The sequence below is a fragment of the Lissotriton helveticus genome, chromosome 8 (genome assembly GCF_964261635.1).
Source record: "Lissotriton helveticus chromosome 8, aLisHel1.1, whole genome shotgun sequence".
In the NCBI taxonomy this organism is placed as follows: Eukaryota; Metazoa; Chordata; class Amphibia; order Caudata; family Salamandridae; genus Lissotriton; species Lissotriton helveticus.
This window is the reverse complement of record NC_136069.1, coordinates 1,521,565,482-1,521,588,056: the sequence shown is the minus strand read 5'-3', so window position 1 is coordinate 1,521,588,056 and position 22,575 is coordinate 1,521,565,482. Positions and strand designations below refer to the sequence as shown.

General features: G+C 48.1%; 1 protein-coding gene across 1 annotated transcript in view; it reads right to left on the bottom strand.

The window, feature by feature from the left end:
• Positions 1 to 22,575, bottom strand: part of NARS2 (asparaginyl-tRNA synthetase 2, mitochondrial) — a 421,381-nt gene that overhangs the window by 31,389 nt on the left and 367,417 nt on the right. The window contains exon 13 of the mRNA XM_078656242.1: positions 979 to 1,005. Within this exon, the coding sequence (XP_078512368.1) occupies positions 979 to 1,005 (27 nt within the window). The remainder of the gene's footprint in view (positions 1 to 978; positions 1,006 to 22,575) is intronic.

The window sequence follows — 22,575 nt, the reverse complement described above, 5'->3', positions numbered from 1 at the left end:
GAAGTTAGTGGTTGTAAAAAGGAATTTGAATGAAAGACAGGAAAATGAAGTTCATGTTCAATTCGTTACCTTCACACCCACCACAATCAGAATATTGCCGTCTTTCTTGCTATCCGATAGAAAAAGTGCTTTAGATATGTACCCTAATGTCTCACTTTGCACTATGTGTTTTGTTTTCTTGTTGTGCCTACAGTTATTCCTTTTTATACCCAGCCTGATTGAATGTAAAGCGCTCTGATATCCGCAAGGATCTTGTTCGCGCTGTATAAGACCTTCAAAATAAATAAATAAATAAATAAATAAATATACGCCTGCCCATATTTAGAGGGTTGCAGGTTTTCATTTTGTACTTGCATTAAAAAAATATATCTTATATATAAGTTGTGTGTGTTTTACTGAGGTTGTGTCAGAGGGTGAATGCACGAATGTTCGATGGATAAATGGATGCATGAGTTCTAATATGAGTGACAGAGTGTATGTGTGATGACTTACTGAATGCCTAAACACATGAATGACACAAAAACACTTTTATTCCCAAGCAGGAACTACTGGCATTGCCATTGCTTGTTTAACATCTTTTCACAACACACTTGACTGTGCCCTTGGACTGCAGACCCCCCACTCAAAAGCAAGGACAAGAAGAGAAAGCACTGGTGATGGCTGTAGATGGACCATTCTCTCTTAGACAATACTACAGGCCCTTTGAGGCCAACACAGACAGGGCTCAATCATTTTATTGTTAATGGCAGCTCGCTATGTCATGACCTCTAACCTCTGCCATGACTGTCATGACCTCTCATGCTGCTGCCGACTAAAAAGAGAAAGAAGCGGTCTCGTTCATTAAAAACAAGTGATTTCCGTAGAGGCCAAAATGGGAACAAAACCTTTGGCAGCCACAGGGAGAACTGGACCCACAATGCAAACATTGATTAATAGGCAGAAGTAAAAGCTGTAATAAAAAGTGACTCAGGGACTTACCACTGATAGGCATCCGTGAGACCTAATCTGTAAAGAAAAAAAGAGAAACCAGTGAAAAAAAACCACAAGAGTAAGTTCAAGAAGAAATAACAAAACGTAATAATAACAAACCTAAGCATATCAAATACAACATACTGTTTGTTCAATGTGGAAGGGATACCCCCACAATTCCATAAACAGAACAAGGCAGTGGCCAGAATTTACAGCTTATGCCTCACACTTCAATAGAGCATCAACAGGAAGCAAAATATGCTTCTAGAATAGGTTCTTGTCAGAGCCTCTGTGAAACTGGTAATTATAGGAAGGATGGCTGCACAAATTCCATCTCCCCTTCCTGTGCATCACTCAAGTCAGTGCAGGTTACGCACGAGCGGTTCAACTAGGACTTGTGCATGGCTGTGAAAAATGAAAACACGGAAGGTGTAATGCGGGGTGAGAATATGCATGTCCTTTAATTACAACTTCATAAAGCAATAGCCTTCACATTTTGAGAAGGTCAGTGAACATATTACTCAGTTACATGAACAGTCAATTACACCTGACACACAACAGCAACCATCGTCCTGTTGATTAGAAATTCCCCACCAGCCGAAGCTTTAGCTGCGTTTTTGTTTGTCGATCATTTAAGCTGCTGTTGCTCTTTTACATCAATCAACCAGAATATTTGTAGAGCGCACTAATCACCCGTGAGGGTCTCAAGGTGCTGAGCGGGGTGGGGCTGCAGCTACTGCTCGAACAGCCAGGTCTTGAGAAGTCTCCTGAAGGTCAGCAGGTCCTGGGTCTGTCGCAGCTGTGTGGGGAGGGTGTTCCACGTCTTGGCCGCGAGGTAGGAGAAGGATCTGCTGCCAGTGGAGGTCCTGTGGATGCGTGGGACGGTGGCGAGGGCGAGGTCGGCGGAGAGCAGCTGGCGATTCGGTGTGTAGAAGGTGAGATGTTTGTTGAGGTATGCTGGTCCGGTGTTGTGTAGTGCTTTGTGGGCTTGGGTGAGGAGCTTGAAGGTGATCCTCTCCTTGACTGGGAGCCAGTGCAGGTCCTTCAGGTGGGCAGTGATGTGGGTGTGGTGGGGTATGTCGAGGATGAGGCTTACAGAGGCGTTCTGTATATGTAGGAGTCTCTTCTGGAGTTTGGCCATGGTTCCTGCGTAGAGGGCATTGCCGTAGTCCAGCCTGCTGCTGACGAGGGCCTGTGTGACCTTCCTTCTGGTTTCGGTGGGGATCCATCTGTAGATTATGCGGAGCATGCGAAGGGTGTTGAAGCAGGAGAAGGAGACGGCGTTGACTTGCAGGGAAATTGAGAGCCATGAGTCCAGGATGACTCCCAGGTTGCGTGCGTGGTTGGCGTGGGTGCGTGTCCCAGTGCGGCTGGCCACCAAGAGTCGTCCCAGGCTGAGGGGGTTGATCCAAGGATGAGGACTTCTGTCTTGTCCGAGTTAAGTTTCAGGCGGGTGGTCTGCATCCAGTTGGTCACTGCCTTCATTCCTTCGTGGTAGGATTTTTGGTGAGTGAGAGGATCAGTTGAGTGTCGCCGACGTAGGAGACGATGTTGAGGTTGTGTGAGCGGACGATGTTGGCGAGTGGAGCCATGTAGACGTTGAAGAGGGTAGGGCTGAGGGATGATCCTTGAGGTACACCGCAGATGATTTTGGTGGCTTCGGAACAGAAGGGCGGGAGGCGGACCCTCTGGGTTCTGTTGGTGAGAAAGGAGGTGATCCAGTCCAGGGTTTTGTCGCGTAGTCCTGCGTCATGTAGGGGTGTGCGTAGGGTGTGGTGGCAGACGGTGTCAAAGGCGGCCGAGAGGACCAGGAGGATGAGGGCCACGGTTTTGCCACTGTCCAGTAGGGTCCTGATGTCGTCTGTGGCAGCTATGAGGGTGGTTTCGGTGCTGTGGCTGCTGCGGAACCCGGATTGGGACTTGTCCAGGATGTTGTTCTCCTCGAAGAAGTGGGTCAGTTGCTTGTTGGCAATCTTTTTGATGACTTTCACCAGGAACGGGAGGAGGGAGATTGGATGGAAGTTCTTGAGGTCATTTGGGTTTGCTGTGGGTTTCTTGAGTAGGGCGTTGATCTCGCCGTGCTTCCAGCTTTCCGGGAAGGTGGCGGTCTCAAAGGAGTTGTTGATGATCTTCCGAATTTGGGGGGCGATGATGCAGTTTGCTTTGTTGAAGATGTGGTGAGGGCAAGGGTCTGTTGGTGAACCGGAGTGGATGCGTTCATGGTCTTGATGGTGTCGTCATCGTTGACGAGGGTCCAGGAGAGCAGGTGATTGGAGAGGCTGGGGGGAGGTGGTTCTGCAGTGTTGGGAGGGTCTGGGATTTGAAGCTGTCGTGATGTCTGCGATCCTGCGGTGAAAGAAGGTGGCTAGGGAGTCGCAGAGGTCTTGCGACGGCGGGATGTCGTAGGAGTTGGAGCTGGGGTTGGAGAGCTCCTTCACGATATTGAAGAGCTCTTTGCTTTTGTGTACGTTGTTGTCGATGTGTTCCTTGAAGGAGGTCCTTTCGGTGAATCGGATGAGTTGGTGGTGCTTGCGGATGGCGTTCGGAAAACCACACAGCCCTTAAGGTGTCTTTTCGTGGTGCCACCTTTTCTAGAGTCTTCGTCAGGTCCGCTTGGTTTCCTGGAGGTCTGTGGTGAACCAGCTGGCCTTTCTGTCGGTGTGTCTGAGGGTTTTTTGATTGGAGCGAGAGTGTTGGCGCAGTCGTCGATTCATTGCCTGAGGTTGCTGGCGGCTGCATTGGTGTCGGTGGTGTTTGTCGGTGGGTTTCGAGTGAGGATGGTGATGAACTGGTCTTCCGTGACCTTGTTCCAGCTGCAGTAGGGGATCCTCAGTGGGTGGTGGTGCGTGGTGGGTTTCTTGAAGGTGAAATGGACGCAGCGGTGGTCGGTCCAGTGGAGTTCGGTGGTGTGGCTGAAGGTGACGTGGTTGCTGGCTGAGAGGATGGCGTCGAGGGTGTGACCAGCAGTGTGGGTAAGGATCGTGACGAACTGTTGGAGTCCGAGGTTGGTGAGGTTATCAAAAAGAGCGGCAGAGTTGCTGTCGTCTGCGTTCTCGAGGTGGAAATTCAGGTCTCTGAGGAGGATGTAGTCTGCAGACGAAAGGGCGTGAGTGCTGACGATGTCGGAGATGGTGTCAAACTGTGTCTGGTTGGGGTCGGTGTGGATCTGGAAACGCTGGTGTTCGGCGGCGCTGGAGGTGTCAATCATGCAGGTTGAGACTCTGAGGGTATTTCTGTAGATGATGGCGATTCCTCCTCCTGGTTTGTTGATGGGGTCCCTTCTGGTGATCTTGTAACCATCTGGGATGGTTGTGGCGATGTCGGGTGCCGAGGAGGGGTTCATCCAGGTCTCTGTTAGGAAGGCGACGTTCGGGGAGGCTGAGTCTAGTAGGTCCCAGAGTTCGACGGCGTGCTTGTGGACGGAGAGGGTGTTGAGTAGTATGCATCTGAGGTAGTTGCATTCTGCTTTGCAGGGTGGGGTGGGGCGTGCGGGTGTTCGGTGGCTAGTGAAGCTGCTCTCATGGCAGGTGAAGGGTCTGTGGTTGAGTGTCGGGCTGGCCTGGAAACAGTTTGATGATCGGCCGGTGTTGAGTCCATGGAGGAAGTCGGCATCATAGCATCGTCGGGTGTCGTGGCGCAGACGGGCTTGCCTTAAGCGCGCCTTCAGCACGCCAACGGCGCGACCGCGTAGCCGTCTGCATTATAAAGGGGAGGGGAGGCAGGCTCAGCTGGGAGGCGGGAGAACAGGCGCGGGAAGAAAGTCGGGCGGGTGCAGCAGTGGTGGGAACGGGGGATGAGCTGGGAATAGCGGGTACAGAAAAAGAAATAATATAATATAAAAGTACCACGGACTAAGCAAAATGAAGCGGAAGCTGGAATAGCGGGCACAGTATACAGCATACAATCTGGTGAAACCTCGAGGGCCAGCGATTGAGGCTACCATTTCCAGGAAGGAACAATGTTTCCTGAAGACAGATGTTATTTATTTTTCCTCCACTGTTGATTGTGTTAAGTTTCCTAAATGCCGCAGTTTGGGTTGGAAGGCTCCAGTCGCGGCGGGCAAAATGCCGATTTGTATATATGGTTGGTCCCACTCTGAGATGGAATGGAATGCAAACCCTGGAATGCCTAGTCGTAGCGAAATGTCAGTTCTAGTGTTTTCATGCATTGTTTTTTTGTTGTGTCATACTCCAAATGAGTAAATCTACAACTGGAAGATGTGTGTTCTTATTTACTCATTTTAGGCATTCACAAGTTTAACGGTTCAGTCTGGGAAACATTGCAATAATGATTGTGCAGAGGCCTTACCGCATAAGCAATTTTACAGAGGACACAACTACGCATGGAGAAATACCACTGCAATGGCATTTTCTTTTAATGAGGAAATACCTCTCCAATTTTGGGAGTGTTCACGTCCCCTTCCCACTTCGACAAGTCATTACACCAGTCCACCACAGAAGTACATCTCTAGCCTTCTCAAGGGGAAATGGCTTGGATAGATATTTGTGAATGCTCACAAATGTACAAGTTTGTGTATGTGACCAAACTTTCAGGAGATTTTAGCATTGATACCAGTACTTTAAAAGGATGAATGCCGGGGGCCCAAAGTTTTACCCAGATGCCCACGGCCATCGCAGCTGAATGCCGGCGTACAGAATACCAAGTTTGGTAGTCTTGATTCCAACAACAGGAGAAGGATCAGGTGGGAACAACTGGCCTCAAGTGAGGAAAAACTCCAGAGGCTCTATGCAGGGATAATCCCCATTTTGGAAACTGTGGGAGATTTGGCTACCGAGGTGGGAAATAAAGACTCACAGGCCAAACTACACCAGGCCCACGAGGATCTTACAAAGGCTGTGGCCCCCGTCCTTTTTAGTAACGTGCAGAATTCAAGGAGGGGGCACCCATATAAATCCTCATGGTACAACGCAGCCTGTAGAAGAGCAAAGGGGGAACACCTCAGAACGATCAAGGAGGGTCTAGGCGGGGAACAGCTAAGAGAACGTAGACGGGCATATAAAAAACTCACTGCCCACGCCAAAACCGAATGGGAAGAGAATCAATGGGAAGAGCTCACTAAGTCCCTAGCGACAAAAGATCACCGACTGTTCTGGCGAATAGTAAGCGGGGGGTCGGGGAATCTCCACTCGGCAATTGAGCCAAACATTGCACCAGAGGTGTGGCAGGCACACTTTCAATCCCTTTATAGCTCTGAACCAGGAGAATCCACCATTGACACCGGTGCTGGTTGGCCTGATTTTGAGGGAGATCCAATAACACTGGGTGAGGTTAGGGCTGCAATAGCAGGGCTCACCTCGGGAAAGGCGCCCGGATTGGATGGCCTACCCGGGGACCTTTTTAAGCAGGAGCCCAATGTTTGGGCGCCCTACCTTGCCACGTTATTCAATGGAGTTCTCAGTGGTATGGAAATCCCAAGCACTTGGCTGGGGGCGGAGGTGGTCCCTATTTTCAAAATGGGCTCGCCTCTTCTCCCAGCCAACTACAGACCAATCAGTCTAATCGATGTGGCACAGAAGCTGTTTGGTAGGGTATTGTTGAACCGGCTCCAAGATTGGGCAGAAGAGTTGGGTGTCCTTAGCCCGTACCAGGCGGGATTTAGAAAGGGTATTTCCACACTAGACCAGGTCTTCCGATTGAATATCATATACTGGAGGGCAGCGGTATTTGAGGGCGGCAGCCTATACACAATCTTTGTGGATCTGCGGGCCGCTTTCGACCTGGTGCCTAGAGGGAAACTCTGGAGCGTCTTGGCTGAGATGGGCGTTCCCCCTGACATCCTGATAATCTTGCAGAGATTGCATGACAATAATTATGCCCGAGTGAGGTGCGGGAGGTCAGGGGCTTTGACGGATAGATTCCCCGTTGACAGAGGGGTTAGACAGGGTTGTGTGCTGGCACCGACCCTGTTCTGCCTCTTTGTCAACGGGGTGATCGCCCACCTAAATGCCACTGAATACACTGACGCCCCCAAGCTGAACGGCAGTAGGGTGCCTGCAATTATGTTTGCAGACGATACCCTGCTGCTGTCCAAAACCCCAATGGGGATACAGAGGATCCTCGACTCATTCGTGGCCTTTTGCACTGATAGAGGCTTGGAAATTAATGCGGCCAAAACCAAGTTCATGGTTCTGAACCCAAGCCATAAATTGCGGCCAAATCCACTATTGGGAGCCTCGCGGCTCGAGAGAGTTTCCACCTTTGACTATCTTGGCGTAACTCTTAATGAAACTATGTCTTGGGGAGCACACCAGAGCAGGGCCAATCTAAAATTGATACAGACCACAGGGGGTATCGCGCGGATGTTAAATGGTTCCACATACCGACCACTGGGGCCGCTCATCCAGATCTATAAGGCGCAAGCCAGGGGTGCTGCTATGTATGGGGCGGAATTGTGGGGACACACATCTTGTCGTAGTCTGTCCTTAACAGAGAATAAATTCTTCAGACAGATAGTCGCACTTCCGCCGAGCACCCCACTCCTCCCCCTGAGGCTAGATCTGGGTTTGCGTCCCATAGCTGACGAACTAGGCTTGAGACCCATAGCCTTTTGGCGAAGGCTGTGGAGTAGCAACGAACTTCTTGCCTATAGGGCGGAATTAATGGAGCTATTGACCCATCCGAAAGCGCTATCGATCCCCTGGATAAAGTATATCCAAAACTCTTGCATGACACTGGGGCTCCCTGACCTCTGGTCTAACCCTGCTAACGCCTCATTAAACATCTCAAGGAGAGCTCTGGCTATCGATTATCATGAACATAAATTAGCCACGGCCCTAGATAGTCAGTGTGAAGGGTCACTAACTTCTGTTTTTAGGGCTCGGCCTCCGCCAACTGAAAGTGGGAGGAGTTTCGAGATCCTAATGTTAAAGGGGAAAAAAAAGTATCTCCTAGGGCTTTGGCGAGACACATTCCACACATTCCTTAGTCTGGTATCTCATCTGGCCAGTGATTCGTCTTTGTTGTGGTGTCGTTTTAATAGGCTTGAAGTGATAGGGTAAATGTAGTTATCGTCCGCCATGTTGGGCATTTTTCGTTCGTGTGCGCGCAAAGAAGTACATTAATTATAATTAGGAGCTGTCAGGGTGCCTCCGTAAGTGAATCCAGATGGCCGGGCGCGTTCACCATTCAGCAGCGCTCAGCGCGCAGCTGCTCCATGCCAGGCCGGGAAAGGGCTTCATTAGTTCAAGAACAAGAGTCTGACGTTCTGTCATGGGCTGTTCTTTTAATCTCAGTTTCATTTTTTTTTCTGGAATGGTCCGTGGCCGGTGTGAATGGAATTGTTCTCTCGAGTTTATTATGTGTTTCTTTGCAGCAGCTTTTGTTTTCGGAGCTGAGGTAATGAATAGCAAGCTGGCAGGCAGCGCCTTTTAGAACTGTTTGCTTTCTGTTTGAGACTCCTGACAATGTTTTACAAAATCTTTTTTCTAAAAGCAAGCATCTATCGGAAGTGGGAGATAGGAACCTTTTGACTGGTTTCATATAGTTCAGAGATTCACTTTCAGTCCTCTTTAAATATCACTCTTTAGGTGTTCAAGGTTTGTGTATTTTTTTTTTACATATCTTAAGACAATCTAAAAGTATTTTTTCAAGATGAAATGCCAAAGCAGCACTATGCAGAGCAATGACATACTACAAGTGCCATACTATAATATTTTTTTAATAAGGGGCAAGACGTTGAAAGCCTAATAGCATTCTCAAAGTTTATGTGTAGTGTTCATAAAAGCAGCAAATCTGGGATAAGCTGGGGGGGAACTGTCTTTCGCTCTAAAGGCTGTCTGTCAACAGGTTTCCGCTTTCAGAAGTCTAACTGGAATTCTTCAGGACTGTTTATATGGAGTAGTTGCACTATTCTAGCAGACAGTAAAGCATCTGATTACAGTGGTCTTGGGGGCAGAAAACATGACCGCCTTGCTCCTGTCACACTCACATACGTGTATATAACAATTGTGAGAGTGCAGTTTGAGAGTTGAGAGTGCAGATTGAGAGTTGAGAGTGCAGATTGAGAGTGCAGATTGAGAGTGCAGATTGAGAGTGCAGTTTGAGAGTGCAGTTTGAGAGTGCAGTTTGAGAGTGCAGTGTGAGAGTGCAGTTTGAGAGTGCAGTATGAGAGTGCAGTATGAGAGTGCAGTATGAGAGTGCAGATTGAGAGTGGTGTTTGAGAGTGCAGAGTGGAGATTGAGAGTTGAGAGTGCAGTTTGAGAGTGCAGTTTGAGAGTGCAGAGTGGCGGTGCAGAGTGCAGAGTGGCGGTGCAGAGTGCGGAGTGGCAGTGCAGAGTGCAGAGTGGCAGTGCAGAGTGCAGAGTGGCAGTGCAGAGTGCAGAGTGGCGGTGCAGAGTGCAGAGTGGCGGTGCAGAGTGGGGGTGCAGAGTGGGGGTGCAGAGTGGGGGTGCAGAGTGGGGGTGCAGAGTGGGGGTGCAGAGTGGGGGTGCAGAGTGGGGGTGCAGAGTGGGGGTGCAGAGTGGCGGTGCAGAGTGCAGAGTGGCGGTGCAGAGTGGCGGTGCAGAGTGGCGGTGCGGCGGTGCAGAGTGGAGGTGCAGAGTGGCGGTGCAGAGTGCAGAGTGGCGGTGCAGAGTGGCGGTGCAGAGTGCAGAGTGGCAGTGCAGAGTGGCGGTGCAGAGTGCAGAGTGGCGGTGCAGTGTGGCGGTGCAGAGTGCAGAGTGGCGGTGCAGAGTGGTGGTGCAGAGTGGCGGTGCAGAGTGGCGGTGCAGAGTGGCGGTGCAGAGTGGCGGTGCAGAGTGGCGGTGCAGAGTGCAGAGTGGCGGTGCAGAGTGGCGGTGCAGAGTGGCGGTGCAGAGTGGCGGTGCAGAGTGGCGGTGCAGCGGTGCAGAGTGGCGGTGCAGAGTGGCGTTGCGGCGGTGCAGAGTGGCGGTGCAGAGTGGCGGTGCAGAGTGGCGGTGCAGAGTGGCGTTGCGGCGGTGCAGAGTGGCGGTGCAGAGTGGCGGTGCAGAGTGCAGAGTGGCGGTGCAAAGTGGCGGTGCAGAGTGGCGGTGCAGAGTGCAGAGTGGCGGTGCAGAGTGCAGAGTGGCGGTGCAGAGTGCAGAGTGGCGGTGCAGAGTGCAGAGTGGCGGTGCAGAGTGGCGGTGCAGAGTGGCGGTGCAGAGTGCAGAGTGGCGGTGCAGAGTGCAGAGTGGCGGTGCAGAGTGCAGAGTGGCGGTGCAGAGTGCAGAGTGGCGGTGCAGAGTGCAGAGTGGCGGTGCAGAGTGGGGGTGCAGAGTGGCGGTGCAGAGTGCAGAGTGGCGGTGCAGAGTGGCTGTGCAGAGTGGCGGTGCAGAGTGGCGGTGCAGAGTGGCGGTGCAGAGTGCAGAGTGGCGGTGCAGAGTGGCGGTGCAGAGTGCAGAGTGGTGGTGCAGAGTGGCGGTGCAGAGTGCAGAGTGGCGGTGCAGAGTGGCGGTGCAGAGTGGGGTCGCAGAGTGGCGGTGCAGAGTGGGGGTGCAGAGTGGGGGTGCAGAGTGGGGGTGCAGAGTGGGGGTGCAGAGTGGCGGTGCAGAGTGGCGGTGCAGAGTGGCGGTGCAACGGTGCAGAATGGCGGTGCAGAGTGGCGGTGCAGAGTGGCGGTGCGGCGGTGCAGAGTGGCGGTGCAGAGTGGCGGTGCAGAGTGCAGAGTGGCGGTGCAGAGTGGCGGTGCAGAGTGGCGGTGCAGAGTGGCGGTGCAGGGTGCAGAGTGGCGGTGCAGAGTGCAGAGTGGCGGTGCAGAGTGGCGGTGCAGAGTGGCGGTGCAGAGTGGCGGTGCAGAGTGGCGGTGCAGAGTGGCGGTGCAAAGTGGCGGTGCAGAGTGGCGGTGCAGAGTGCAGAGTGGCGGTGCAGAGTGGCGGTGCAGAGTGGCGGTGCAGAGTGGCGGTGCAGAGTGGCGGTGCAGAGTGGCGGTGCAGAGTGCAGAGTGGCGGTGCAGAGTGGCGGTGCAGAGTGGCGGTGCAGAGTGGCGGTGCAGAGTGCAGAGTGGCGGTGCAGAGTGCAGAGTGGCGATGCAGAGTGGCGATGCAGAGTGCAGAGTGGGGGTGCAGAGTGGGGGTGCAGAGTGGCGGTGCAGAGTGCAGAGTGGCGGTGCAGAGTGGCGGTGCAGAGTGGCGGTGCAGAGTGGCGGTGCAGAGTGCAGAGTGGCGGTGCAGAGTGGCGGTGCAGAGTGCAGAGTGGCGGTGCAGAGTGGCGGTGCAAAGTGGCGGTGCAAAGTGGCGGTGCAAAGTGGCGGTGCAGAGTGCAGAGTGGCGGTGCAGAGTGGCGGTGCATAGTGGCGGTGCAGAGTGCAGAGTGGCGGTGCAGAGTGGCGTTGCAGAGTGGCGGTGCAGAGTGGCGGTGAGTGCAGAGTGACAGTGAGTGCAGAGTGACAGTGAGTGCAGAGTGACAGTGAGTGCAGAGTGACAGTGAGTGCAGAGTGACAGCAGAGTGACAGTGAGTGCAGAGTGACAGCAGAGTGACAGTGAGTGCAGAGTGACAGCAGAGTGACAGTGAGTGCAGAGTGACAGCAGAGTGACTGTAGAGTGCAGAGTGACTGTAGAGTGCAGAGTGACTGTAGAGTGCAGAGTGACAGCAGAGTGCAGAGTGACAGTGAGTGCAGAGTGACAGTGAGTGCAGAGTGACAGTGAGTGCAGAGTGACAGTGAGTGCAGAGTGACAGTGAGTGCAGAGTGACAGTGAGTGCAGAGTGACAGTGAGTGCAGAGTGACTGCAGAGACAGTGTGTCAGGGTGCACACTGTGTGAGTGTGCAGAATGAGTGTGCAGGGTAAACAGTGTGTGACTATGCAGGGTGACATTAGGAGTGTGCGGGTGAGCAGTGTGTGAATGTTACGGGGCAGTGTGTGAGTGTGCAGAAAACCCCACACACACATACACCACACACACATAACGCACACACAAACCACACACCTCAGTCTCTCAACACCACACACTTGTCACCACTCAACACAACACACTCACCACCACACTCACTCCCCAGGCTCACCCCCACAGACTCACCAGCACACACTCACCAGCACACAGAAAACAACACACACAACAACACACCCCCAGCCGTCAATGAATGCTTTCACCATGCACAAACACCAACAACCATCATCCATCTGTGCACGCTTTTACCAAGCACACACCCACCAGCCGTCAGTGCACCCTTCCACCAGGCACACACACCTCCAGCCGGCAGTGCACTTTTCCACCAAGCAATCGCAGTATGGTACACTTTACTTTTAAACATATTCATATATAGCACAGCATGCCACCATTGGTAAAATTACAATTCAACAAACATACTTCCACTACACACCACATGCACACACTCCATAACACATGGCAAAAAGACATTGGCATTTACAATGCCATTAGCTCAAACTCAAATAAATCCGAGCCCGATTGCATTTCTAATGCTTGTTCTGCAAAGCAAGGACTCGTACAGGCGGGAGAGGGTCTAAGACGCCATCTACCCCGCGCTGGCCAGGAAGCTGTTTCTCCAATGGGGATACGGCACACTGCCTCTACGATCCTTTACCAGCTCCTGGTCATCGCCTCCCTCCACCAAGCAGTGCCCGGCTTGCACTGCGGCTGAGGAAAGCGACTTACACGTGGTCCTGTTTTGCCCAGCTTACAAGGCAGTGAGGAAATACTGGCTCCTACCATTGATCAGAAATCTGGGTTGTAGGGAGTACCTCCCAATGTACAGAATCCTAAAAACCGATGCCTCTAGTATAATTGTATTTGTATTAGCAAAATTCCTCACCAATGTTTGGCACACTCGCACCCGTATTCTGAAGATGCAGGCCCTTTCGTAATTTTAGGTTTATAGTCTTTTTAAACGTAGTTTTATTAGTATGTAGTCTCAAGGTTTTATATTGTATTGATTATGTATGTTGATTTTATAGTGACTATACATGTTTTACTTTATATCTTTGATGGCCAATGGCCGAAATAAAGATTGAATGATGATTCCACCTCACGCCTATTTAATCCACCCACCTGACTGTCTCTTTACCTCAGTCTTGCAGGATCCTGCTTTCTCCCTTTGTCACGGGTTTTCCAACTTTTTGTTCCTCCTTCTTCCCCTTTGTGGGATTTTCACTCCATTACCCTGGGTCAAAGTCTAACATGGAAAAATAAGTGCTGGTGCCTGTGGACTTCTCCTGCAACCACTGTCTCAAATTAAGCACCGACTAGAACACTTGCTCCTCACCGCAGGACATGAATTTACTTTCTCAAAAATCTTGGGGTGATTTTAACTTTAGCTATTTGCGCATCTAAACGAAGCTCATTGCAAAAATAGCTTTGTGCGTTTGGCCCACTGAACCGTGTCTCTTAAATATGAATTTCGTGAATGAGTAGCTCCTATATTTTCAACAGAATTGATTTAGACCACAGTTAGCATCCACAAAAGACACGTCTTAAATCATCATATAGCAGCGTAAAATGTTAGTTGTAAACTGACCAAGAATGTCTAATTGCTGTAATTGATGAAAACGGAGTTACTGAACAAGAATGGTTAGAGTGGTTGTCACAAGATGAAGATTTAAAGATAGTCTAAAAATATATTATGGAGGGGTGGCCAAAAGAAAAGTAATTACATAGAAACATAGAACCTTATTTTAAAGTAGCTGCCAAGTTGTCTCTTGAGAAAGGCAGAATGTTAAAGACAGGTTGACACATTCATTGCCCCTACTGCGCTGATGGACAGGACCATTCAAGTAGGGCACAAAGGACATTTAGGACAAAGTATCATCAAAAGGAATATATGCTTGTATATTGGTGGTCTAGTATGGACGCAAAAATTAGCGATGTAGTCAGAGCTTGTGTGATTTGTTCTAGTAGTAACAAATTCCCGATAACAATTTCCTCTGTTTTAACCTATAGCGCTACTGGATGGAACGTTGTCAAAATTGGCTATTGATTTAATTGGCCCTGATTTCTGACAGAGGGTTTTCCTAAAGAACCTGTGCCAGACAATGGGGTTCAGGTTTGTCCAAGGAGATGAGATTTTTGGAACAATTGCAGCAGTACCCGACCATGAATCACACTTTATCACCCCCAAGCTATTGGATTGGTGGAACAAATGAATACTATGCTGGATGAGTGTGTCCAGTGAGTAATAATAAAAAAAACAAGGTTGACATATGTGAAGCTGTTGTGGTCACAACTTACAAATCACAATAGTGCCACTGGTAACTCCAGGTCACGAGAGGGTGCATCCCTGCATTCAAGATGAGTCCAGCATAGCTTAGGACATGGCGTCCTCAAACAGAACAGGAACAAGTTATGGATGTGTTGATTTGACTCAAAGTAAAAGACACATCAACTTAAATTGAAATATGGGTAGGACATGAAGAATGGTGTGAACGTTTGTAAATCAAAAGTTTTAGTTGGGGGATGGGTACATTTCAAACAGCCTCCACAGCATATAGGGTACCAGTCCATGTTGAAGTTGTGATTGGGTACTTGGTAAAAGAAAATGGACATGAAAGGTGGAACCAGAACACAATTGTCTAAGTGAACAGCCTGCTGAGATTTTGAGGGGAATAAAGGGTGTCGGTTGTGGAGAGAAACAGGATGGATGACGACAAAAACTACTGCAAAGGATCCAAAAGGAAAGGGTTGTCAGCAAACCTGTCAAATGTCGCAACACTTACATTGTTCATTTGCACCTCTATTTCATTCCTCCTCAATTTAGTTTTCAGTCTTATGCATGCAATAATGAACTTTGCAAAATGTGTAATGTTCCTTTTTAAAATAGGTTTTGGTTTTCATTTCTGTAGAATGTTGTTTTACATTTTGCATAGGATTATTAAATATTACATTGTTCATAAAGAAGTGAAGATGATTTGGAGATATATCTTTAAGTTCAGCAGGACTTTATGGCACTCCACATCCAATCAATGTTCATGAAATGCTGATGTTTGATTAGCCAGGAATGTTTTCCTGGCAGTTTGATCGCGGTGCTCTCTGGACTGGTGGAGAATAAACTCTGCTCCACTTCATCTCCTTGTGTGAAACGTTGTCATTACACCTAACATAACGTCCTACATTACACGTAGGATTTATTTACAAATTTGATTGGTAAATGTATTGTTTATTTGTATTTATGCTCGAACTTTAAAAACAAACCTGGCAAAGCAAAAAAAGAATATATATAGCATCTGCCTATATCTCTACTCTGCAGTAAACAAGAGACAACCTCTCAGCCACTGCTGGTGATATGGCTATATCCCACTACCTAAGTCCCGAGTGATATAAACAAAGCTGTGAGCTCTTTCGCTTATCTGGATCTAGTGACTACTGAAACAAAGTCCAGCAAGGAGACCAATATTCCCTCCCTAGCAGCCAACTAGTTGGAGAAGCGACTAAATCCAGAAGTGAGAACCTCAATAACAATAGAACATATGAAAATTCCCCCGTGGTCACTATTTACTTTCTCATGTGATAGAACTCATCAGATTAATCCGTTAACCTTCTAATCGATATAGGTACAACACAATTAGTATTTTTGTTTCATAATTTTATTTATTTTTACTCTTTCTGTAGTGTATAAAAATATTTCTTTCCTTTTCTTTTTTAATTCATTTCTTCCGTGTGCATCAATTTCATAATTATTGGTACAAATCCAATCAATTTTTAAAAAATACAGTAAGTTATATCAAAAACATTTATGGCATATTCATAACTCAAATATTTTTATAATACAAAACATCACCCTGATTCTCACACATCAATCACCAAACACACTTACGCATTCATACAACTTCACACTTATCCTACTCCCAGCAAAAAACTATTCCTAAAGTTGAGGTAACACAGTTGTTGCTTGTGTATTATTCCACGCCAGGTCTACGCGCGTTTCGGTGGGATAAGACCACCTTCCTCAGGACCAAGATAGAAAGAGTTTTATTCTCTCCTCTGCGTGTGTGTACAGGGTACCTAAGTTGCGTTGTATGGCGGAGATATCTGCATATCTGTATAAATAGATATTAGCTTTTCACTGTCATTAGTAGGCATATAAACAAACCCCTAAGTTGGTCATAGAAACATCATTTGGGGAGTATTTCTTATCTCAATTTGTTTTGTCAGGCAAGACGTTTTCTGGTAAAATCCTCGTGAAGGTTGTCCCTTTTAATTGGAGTGGAATACTCCAATTCTTTAGTTTTCTTTTATATTTATAATGCGCAATCCATGCTGTATTTCTTTTATTGGTTCACTCTTTTAGGTAGTACAATCTTTTGCCGCCGGTGCAGTCGAGGTGCACGGTCGTCTTGCCACATCTCCCAAACTCCAGCCGATGAAGAACCTCAATAACATGCTTGAACCCCTCTCCTGGCCATTGATCCACCAACCTGGTTCTTTTCAAGACAAGGTAGCTACTTTTTACTAAATGCATGACATACACCTGACTTCTAAGGGTAGGGTTCCCAAGATTTGCCTTTGCCACATCTCCATTATCACGATAGGAACAACATCTCGCCTAATTCTTGCATTGAACATAGAGTCGGTGTGTTCTTTTCTAGTGTGTGTGTGTGGGAGGGGGGAGGGGGGGGGGGCAGCTCAAGCAGAGTTGCACAGCTACAGCCCAATATTCAACTTAAATTAGTCAGTTAAAGTGGCGGGAAGGGTTGAAATTCGATGCATTCACCTTTTGTGGACAATCACAATCTCTTGGGTCGCCCTTGCTCATTTTAGACCCCTGTAATGATATGTACTGTGTCAGAAAGTTTTAGATGGAGATTGTATGATGACGATGCACTGGTAAATCTCAATATTTCTATTTCCTTCGGCTCTGAAAATCATTGCATCCTTGTTGCCCCGCTCCAACAGGGAGGAATCAGGAAGGACAAAATATGTTCTGACGGATAGGACATGTTTAGTAGGTCCAAAGTGTGGATTTTTGTAACCTATGACTATGCCAGCCTTTCACACCCAGGACAATGGTCAATCTTTTATTTTCCAATATGTTTATTAACATTCAGTTAATAAACAATTACATTAACCCCTTGACCGTGGCGCAAATTCCGCCACGATGCTGGGGAAATAATTAGCGGGCGGGGTTTGGACAGCCGGTGGCCGTCCTCCGCACACGCCCATGTGACGCCTCCCGGCCATCACGCGCACACAAGGGGTTAATACAATAGCATCACACCACATTGTCTCTATATGGTTTGTGTTAAAGGAGGTAATGAAATACCAGTCATGCACCAGAATGATTATCCTATACAGTTTCATTTCTCCCTGGTCTGTCCTCTTCAAGACAATATGCATGGTCCCTGGTCAATTCACCAACAGGGCCCCAGCTTACCTCCTTGAGGTTTTAAAATTATAAGTTTCGGGGGGATAACTCAGGTCAGCCGATGTAGGCCTCTTGTGTTTTTAAACCAAGGTGGTCTAAGACCATGTTCATTCTTGTACCTGCAGCACATGCCAGACACACTCTACTTAGAACTCTAACACTAAATTCAGACTGTGCAACCTTCAGAAAATCAGTGAACACACATCCGTTGTATTTGTTTCTGCTACGCTTGCCCTGATGATTTACCACCAACCAACCACACCAAAAATGTATAGTTTGGCATAGATTAGGCTCTAAAATGGCCTTTGATATATGAAGCACCATAGTTGGGGAATTAATGGACATTTGTTCTAGATTTTACACCAATGAGAAATCAGCAAGCAGCTATTTAACCACAAAGAGAGGGCCTGGCTGAGGAAAACAATACTACCCTACACCTTTCTCACTTTTTCTACATCTTGCATCACCAGATCAATAGGTGAGCAGATGTGGCCACAATGACGAAATAAACTCTTTTCAAACCGTGTTGAAGTACTAAATATATGCTAACAACAAGAAGCACAAACAAAGTTAAGAAATTGATTAATTAATTTATTTAGAAGATTTTCAAAACACCATGTCCCACCAAATACCCACCACAAAGCACTAGATTTCTCAATCAGAATTACATGCAAAACATCTGTGGTTGTTGAAATCAGAGTGGGTGTGCCGCACCACAAATATACAGAATTCGGGCTAAAGAGTTTGTTGATTCTATGGTGTCCTGTAATGTAGGTAGACCTATATGGACCCCTGCACACATAAAAGGCCAATCTCTGGATACAGTTTGGTCACATGGCCTTGATATTATGATCCTAACTATTGTCCAATGTGGGTAAAAATCGAAATTGGGTTGCTTTTTGAGTAATTCTAAATACTGTCTGCCATGACTGCCAGGCCAATAGATGTGTGGATTCATAGATTAGGGGGTTAAAAAAGAAAGGAATTGTAGTAAAGAGGCTTTAACAGCATTAAATATGCACAAGGTTGATACTGAAATGTGCATATTTTTATATAGCTGTACTGATTTATCTTCTGCGGGTGTTCACCGCACTGAAACCTGGCAGGCATTCAAGCAGGAGTGCATATTTATCAGTTAAATACATGTGGAAATATGCTAATTTCAGCTTAATGTTTCCACAAAACCCAAAATAAATATGGATAAATTCAGATAAAATCAGTAAAAAATAAATCTGGATAAATACAGACGGAAATGGCAAAATATAAATACCTATTAGACCAGAATCCCTAATTATGATCCTGTATTTGGCTAATGTACACAGAGATATTTTTCACCCCTTGGTACACAGAGTAATCGATGGGCACGTGCCATGGAGTAATTGACTCCCAGTATGAAGGAAGAAGCAAGTTTGGTGGTTTACGGTGGAACTGAGGCAGGCGGGGATGGAACCAGGATGTGCAGAACACGGTTGGAGGAGATCAGCTGGTGTCCACAGAAGGGTGTTTTCCAAGTGGTGAAAACGTTTACTGACACCACAAGCATACTATGCATGGTGATTTCTTCACTGAATTTGTGTGACAGGGTAAATAACAGTTTGCTGAATAAGGTAGAAGAGATAAAAAAGGATGTGGAGTCTGGATCCTTTTACCAGGAAAACTGGATATGATGCTTGTTTTTTCTACTCTCTCCCTTTTTTCACCTTTGGAGGAGAGTGAGTTTAAAGATTTAGGGCCCAATACATGTTTTGACAAAACAAACAGTAACAAAGCCAACAGGTTGACTTACTCAGGGTCAATGTTATGGCTGCCACACCAGGTCACAGCTTGTCCCATCGTCCAGCGTAAACAGACTTTATAGAAGAAAGCATGGCTGCCAAGATGACATCCGCCAATTCAAAAGGAAGATCGAATGCAGTGAACTGCCCCTGTGCAATCGTCCATGCATCGAGGTGTAGACTGCACAGGTCTGAGTGCTGCAACAGAAGATCTTCCCAAAACATCAGTCAGATTGTAGGACAGAGAATCATGCCAAGAAGGTCCAGGGACCACATTCTCCTTGCTCAATCCGGAGCCATTAGCATGAGTTGTGACAGTTCGTTCCCGATTTCCTTCAGAGCTCGGGGCAGGAGAGGATGTGGCGGGAACACATACAGGAGTCCCGTGCTCCACTCTACGCAGTATGTGTCTCCCAGAGAAGGCATTCTTTGGAGCTCCAAAGTGCAAAAGCGTTAAAATGGCATATTCTCGACAGTGGCGAAGAGATTAAGCCAGGGTTCTACCCACTGCTGGAAGATGCCTGTACCACTTTCAGGTGTAATTGGCATTCTTGATTTGCTAGGTGTCACTGACTTGAGTTTGTCCGTACTGGAATTTAAAGATCTCACCATGTGTTGACTAATAGAGAAATGCCCTGATGGTTCAGTCAGGTCCATAGTAACAGGGCCTCCTGGCACAGAAATCAGGACCCCACCCCCGCTGCTTGCTGCAACGCCACATGGCAGTGGCGTTGTTCCTGAGAACCTGAACCAGTCTCCACTTGTTGGATAGCCAGAAGGCTTTCAATGTCAAACGAATGACCTGCAACTTCAGCAAGTTGATGTGGAAGCCGATAGTCTTGTGATCTCTACCTTTCCCAGATGACCTCCCCAACCCAGCAGTAATGAGTCTGTCACCGCTGTCATTTTGGGTGGGGTAGGGAAAGGGATCTACCACTCGAGTTGCGGTCAAGCAGCCACCACTGCAGATCTTTTGCAGACTCCTATGAAATGTGGATGGAATCGGACAGGTTCCCTTGTGCTGACCTCATGGAGATACTAGATCCCACTGTAGAGCTTGCATGTGCCATTTGGCATGGTCGATGACAGCAGGCCAAGAAGCCTCAGTCATTCTAACTGAGACCCAGGACTGAGGCTGAAACACTGGGATAATAGCCTGAATGTCTTGGACTCGTTGATTCAGAGGGAAAGCCTGAAGGTGCATTAGTGTTCAGGATGGCTCTGATGTAAGGGAGCCGCTGTGAAGAAGTTGGGTGTGGCTTCAGCACATTGATCATGAACCCCACAGATGTTAGGAGGTTCGCTGTGGTATGGAGGTGGTTCGCTACTGACTGAGTGAGCCCGCTATTCAACATCCAGTCACTGAGCTAGGGGAAGTCTAGTATCCTCAGCCTCCGAAGGTACACTGTGTTTGTTATCACATGAGGGGCACTGGTGAGGCCATAAGGGAGCATGTCAAACTGGAAATGTTCGTGAGCGACCTTGAACCGTAGGTAGCGCTTGTGGTATTGCTGTACAGGGATATGGAAACAGGAATCCTGCAGGTTCAACACCACCATCCAGTCTCCTAGATACAGGGCAGATGAAATATGGGCCAGCGTGAGCATGTTTAATTTGTTCTTCTACAGGAATAAAGGTATTGAAGATCTAAAATAGGATGAGGGGCTTTGTCCTTCTACAGGAATAAATTAAGGAGTTGAAGATCTAAAATTGGGCGAGGACCTCTGCTCTTTTTCAGTACAAGGAAAGAACTGGAATAAAACCCAGTTCTGTTCTCTTTGGCCGGGACCCTCCCCATGGCTCCTTTGTCTAAAACAGCGGTAGCTTTCTGCAACAAAAGGGACAAATAATCCCCTGAAAGCTGCTTTGATTTGGGTGAAAGATGCAGCAGGACGGAAAGGCAAGATGTAGCCTCATTGGACTCTCCACCTTTCCAATGGTAACCTTGTTACTCATGGGGAAAATTACTGAACTTGCCTCCCACGGGGTGGTAGGGTGCTTCTATGGGTAAACCAAAGCAGCCTAGAGGCTGCTGCCGGACGGGTTGGGAACTTGGAGTTTGTTGTCCCTGTGGACCTTGACGTAATCTGTTGGATTTCCCATCCCAAACCTCAATGGACTGGGTTATCTGTTGTTGGGGTGGTGGCAATGGACACAGTCTGTAGGAGAAACCCCAGGCAATGCCCAGAAAGGGGTGACATCGTTGTACATACTGTCTTGCAGGCACTGAGAGATCAAGGAAGCACTCTGTTGGTCTACTCTCTTTGAAGCTATTGAGGATGGAGTTTGCACTCTCACCTAACAGGCATGACCCATAGAAAGGCATATCCATGAGTGATGCTTGGACATTGCCTGGGATCCTGTGGATCTCATTCATGAGCGGTGTCGGAGCACCACACTAGTGATGACCAATCAGCCTAAGCAGTTGGTTGTGTCCAGGCCTCACCATATTTCATATTTGACACATCCGGGCCATCTTGAATGGTCCGTAACAAGTTGGAACAGAATTCTTCTGGGACTGCTGGCAAGATTTCTATGACTGTCTCATAATGAATGGGGCACTGTGGCAGCAAACACCTGTGATTGACTGCCCAGATGGTGTCAGGTAAGGGTTTGGTTGAATGGCAGTAGTGGTTCAGGTTAGGCCTGTCCAGTTATGAGAACATTGGTTTTTATCTCAATGGAAGGCAACTGCAAATCTAAGACTTCAGTTGACCATCTAAGGACCACAGTGAATGAAGCTTACTCTTCTATGAAAGAGCCCCGGGGGATCCAAGCCCACTGGCCTTTTGTAGGTACAGATAAAAATTGCCATCATCATATTGCGAGGAGAATGTAATCCCACTGGCACCATCATCCGATCAAACGGTTGTTGGAGCACTGAGGGCTGTTCCTAGGCAAAAGCACTGTCTTATCAGGGTCAGAGTGTATTGGGCACATTGGAACTGTCCAGAACCTGACTTTGGCAGAAGTCGAAAGGGTTTAGTTAGGACAGAATAATGGGATCAACGTCCTCCTTTGACATCAGCAGCGTCTGTGACGATGCGACAAGAACTGGCATGGATCGTAATGCTGAGTGTGGAATCGAATCTGAAGTCGGAACTGAACCCAAAGCAGGTTCAGAAGGCACGGACGGTGCAGAGGGTGGGTCAGTTGGCAGTAGCTTAACTGGATGCCTCTTCTGATTCATGGGGCCCAAAGGCATGTCAGAGGAAACCGAAGATGCTGAACATAGCATCTTTAAACATCTCAATCTGTTGTGCAGTCGCAGACAGATATGTAAATTCGGGGTGCATTGGTATCGGCTGCGGAATTGGCTTCTTAGCAGGAAACTGGGATTCAGACAGAGGGGCACCTTGATGATGATGACCTGTCATAGGACCAGCTCCGAGAGCGGAAACGGGTCCGTGTCCTCGACTTAGAGTGGGAGCAAAAGTGGACTAAAACATCTTCCAGCAGTGCTTGAAGATGTACAGTTTGGTTTTGCATTCTGAGATCGAGTACAGACTATCAGGGCATGGTTCTTGCATTTCTAGGAGTCATGGCCTGAACACAGACACACCT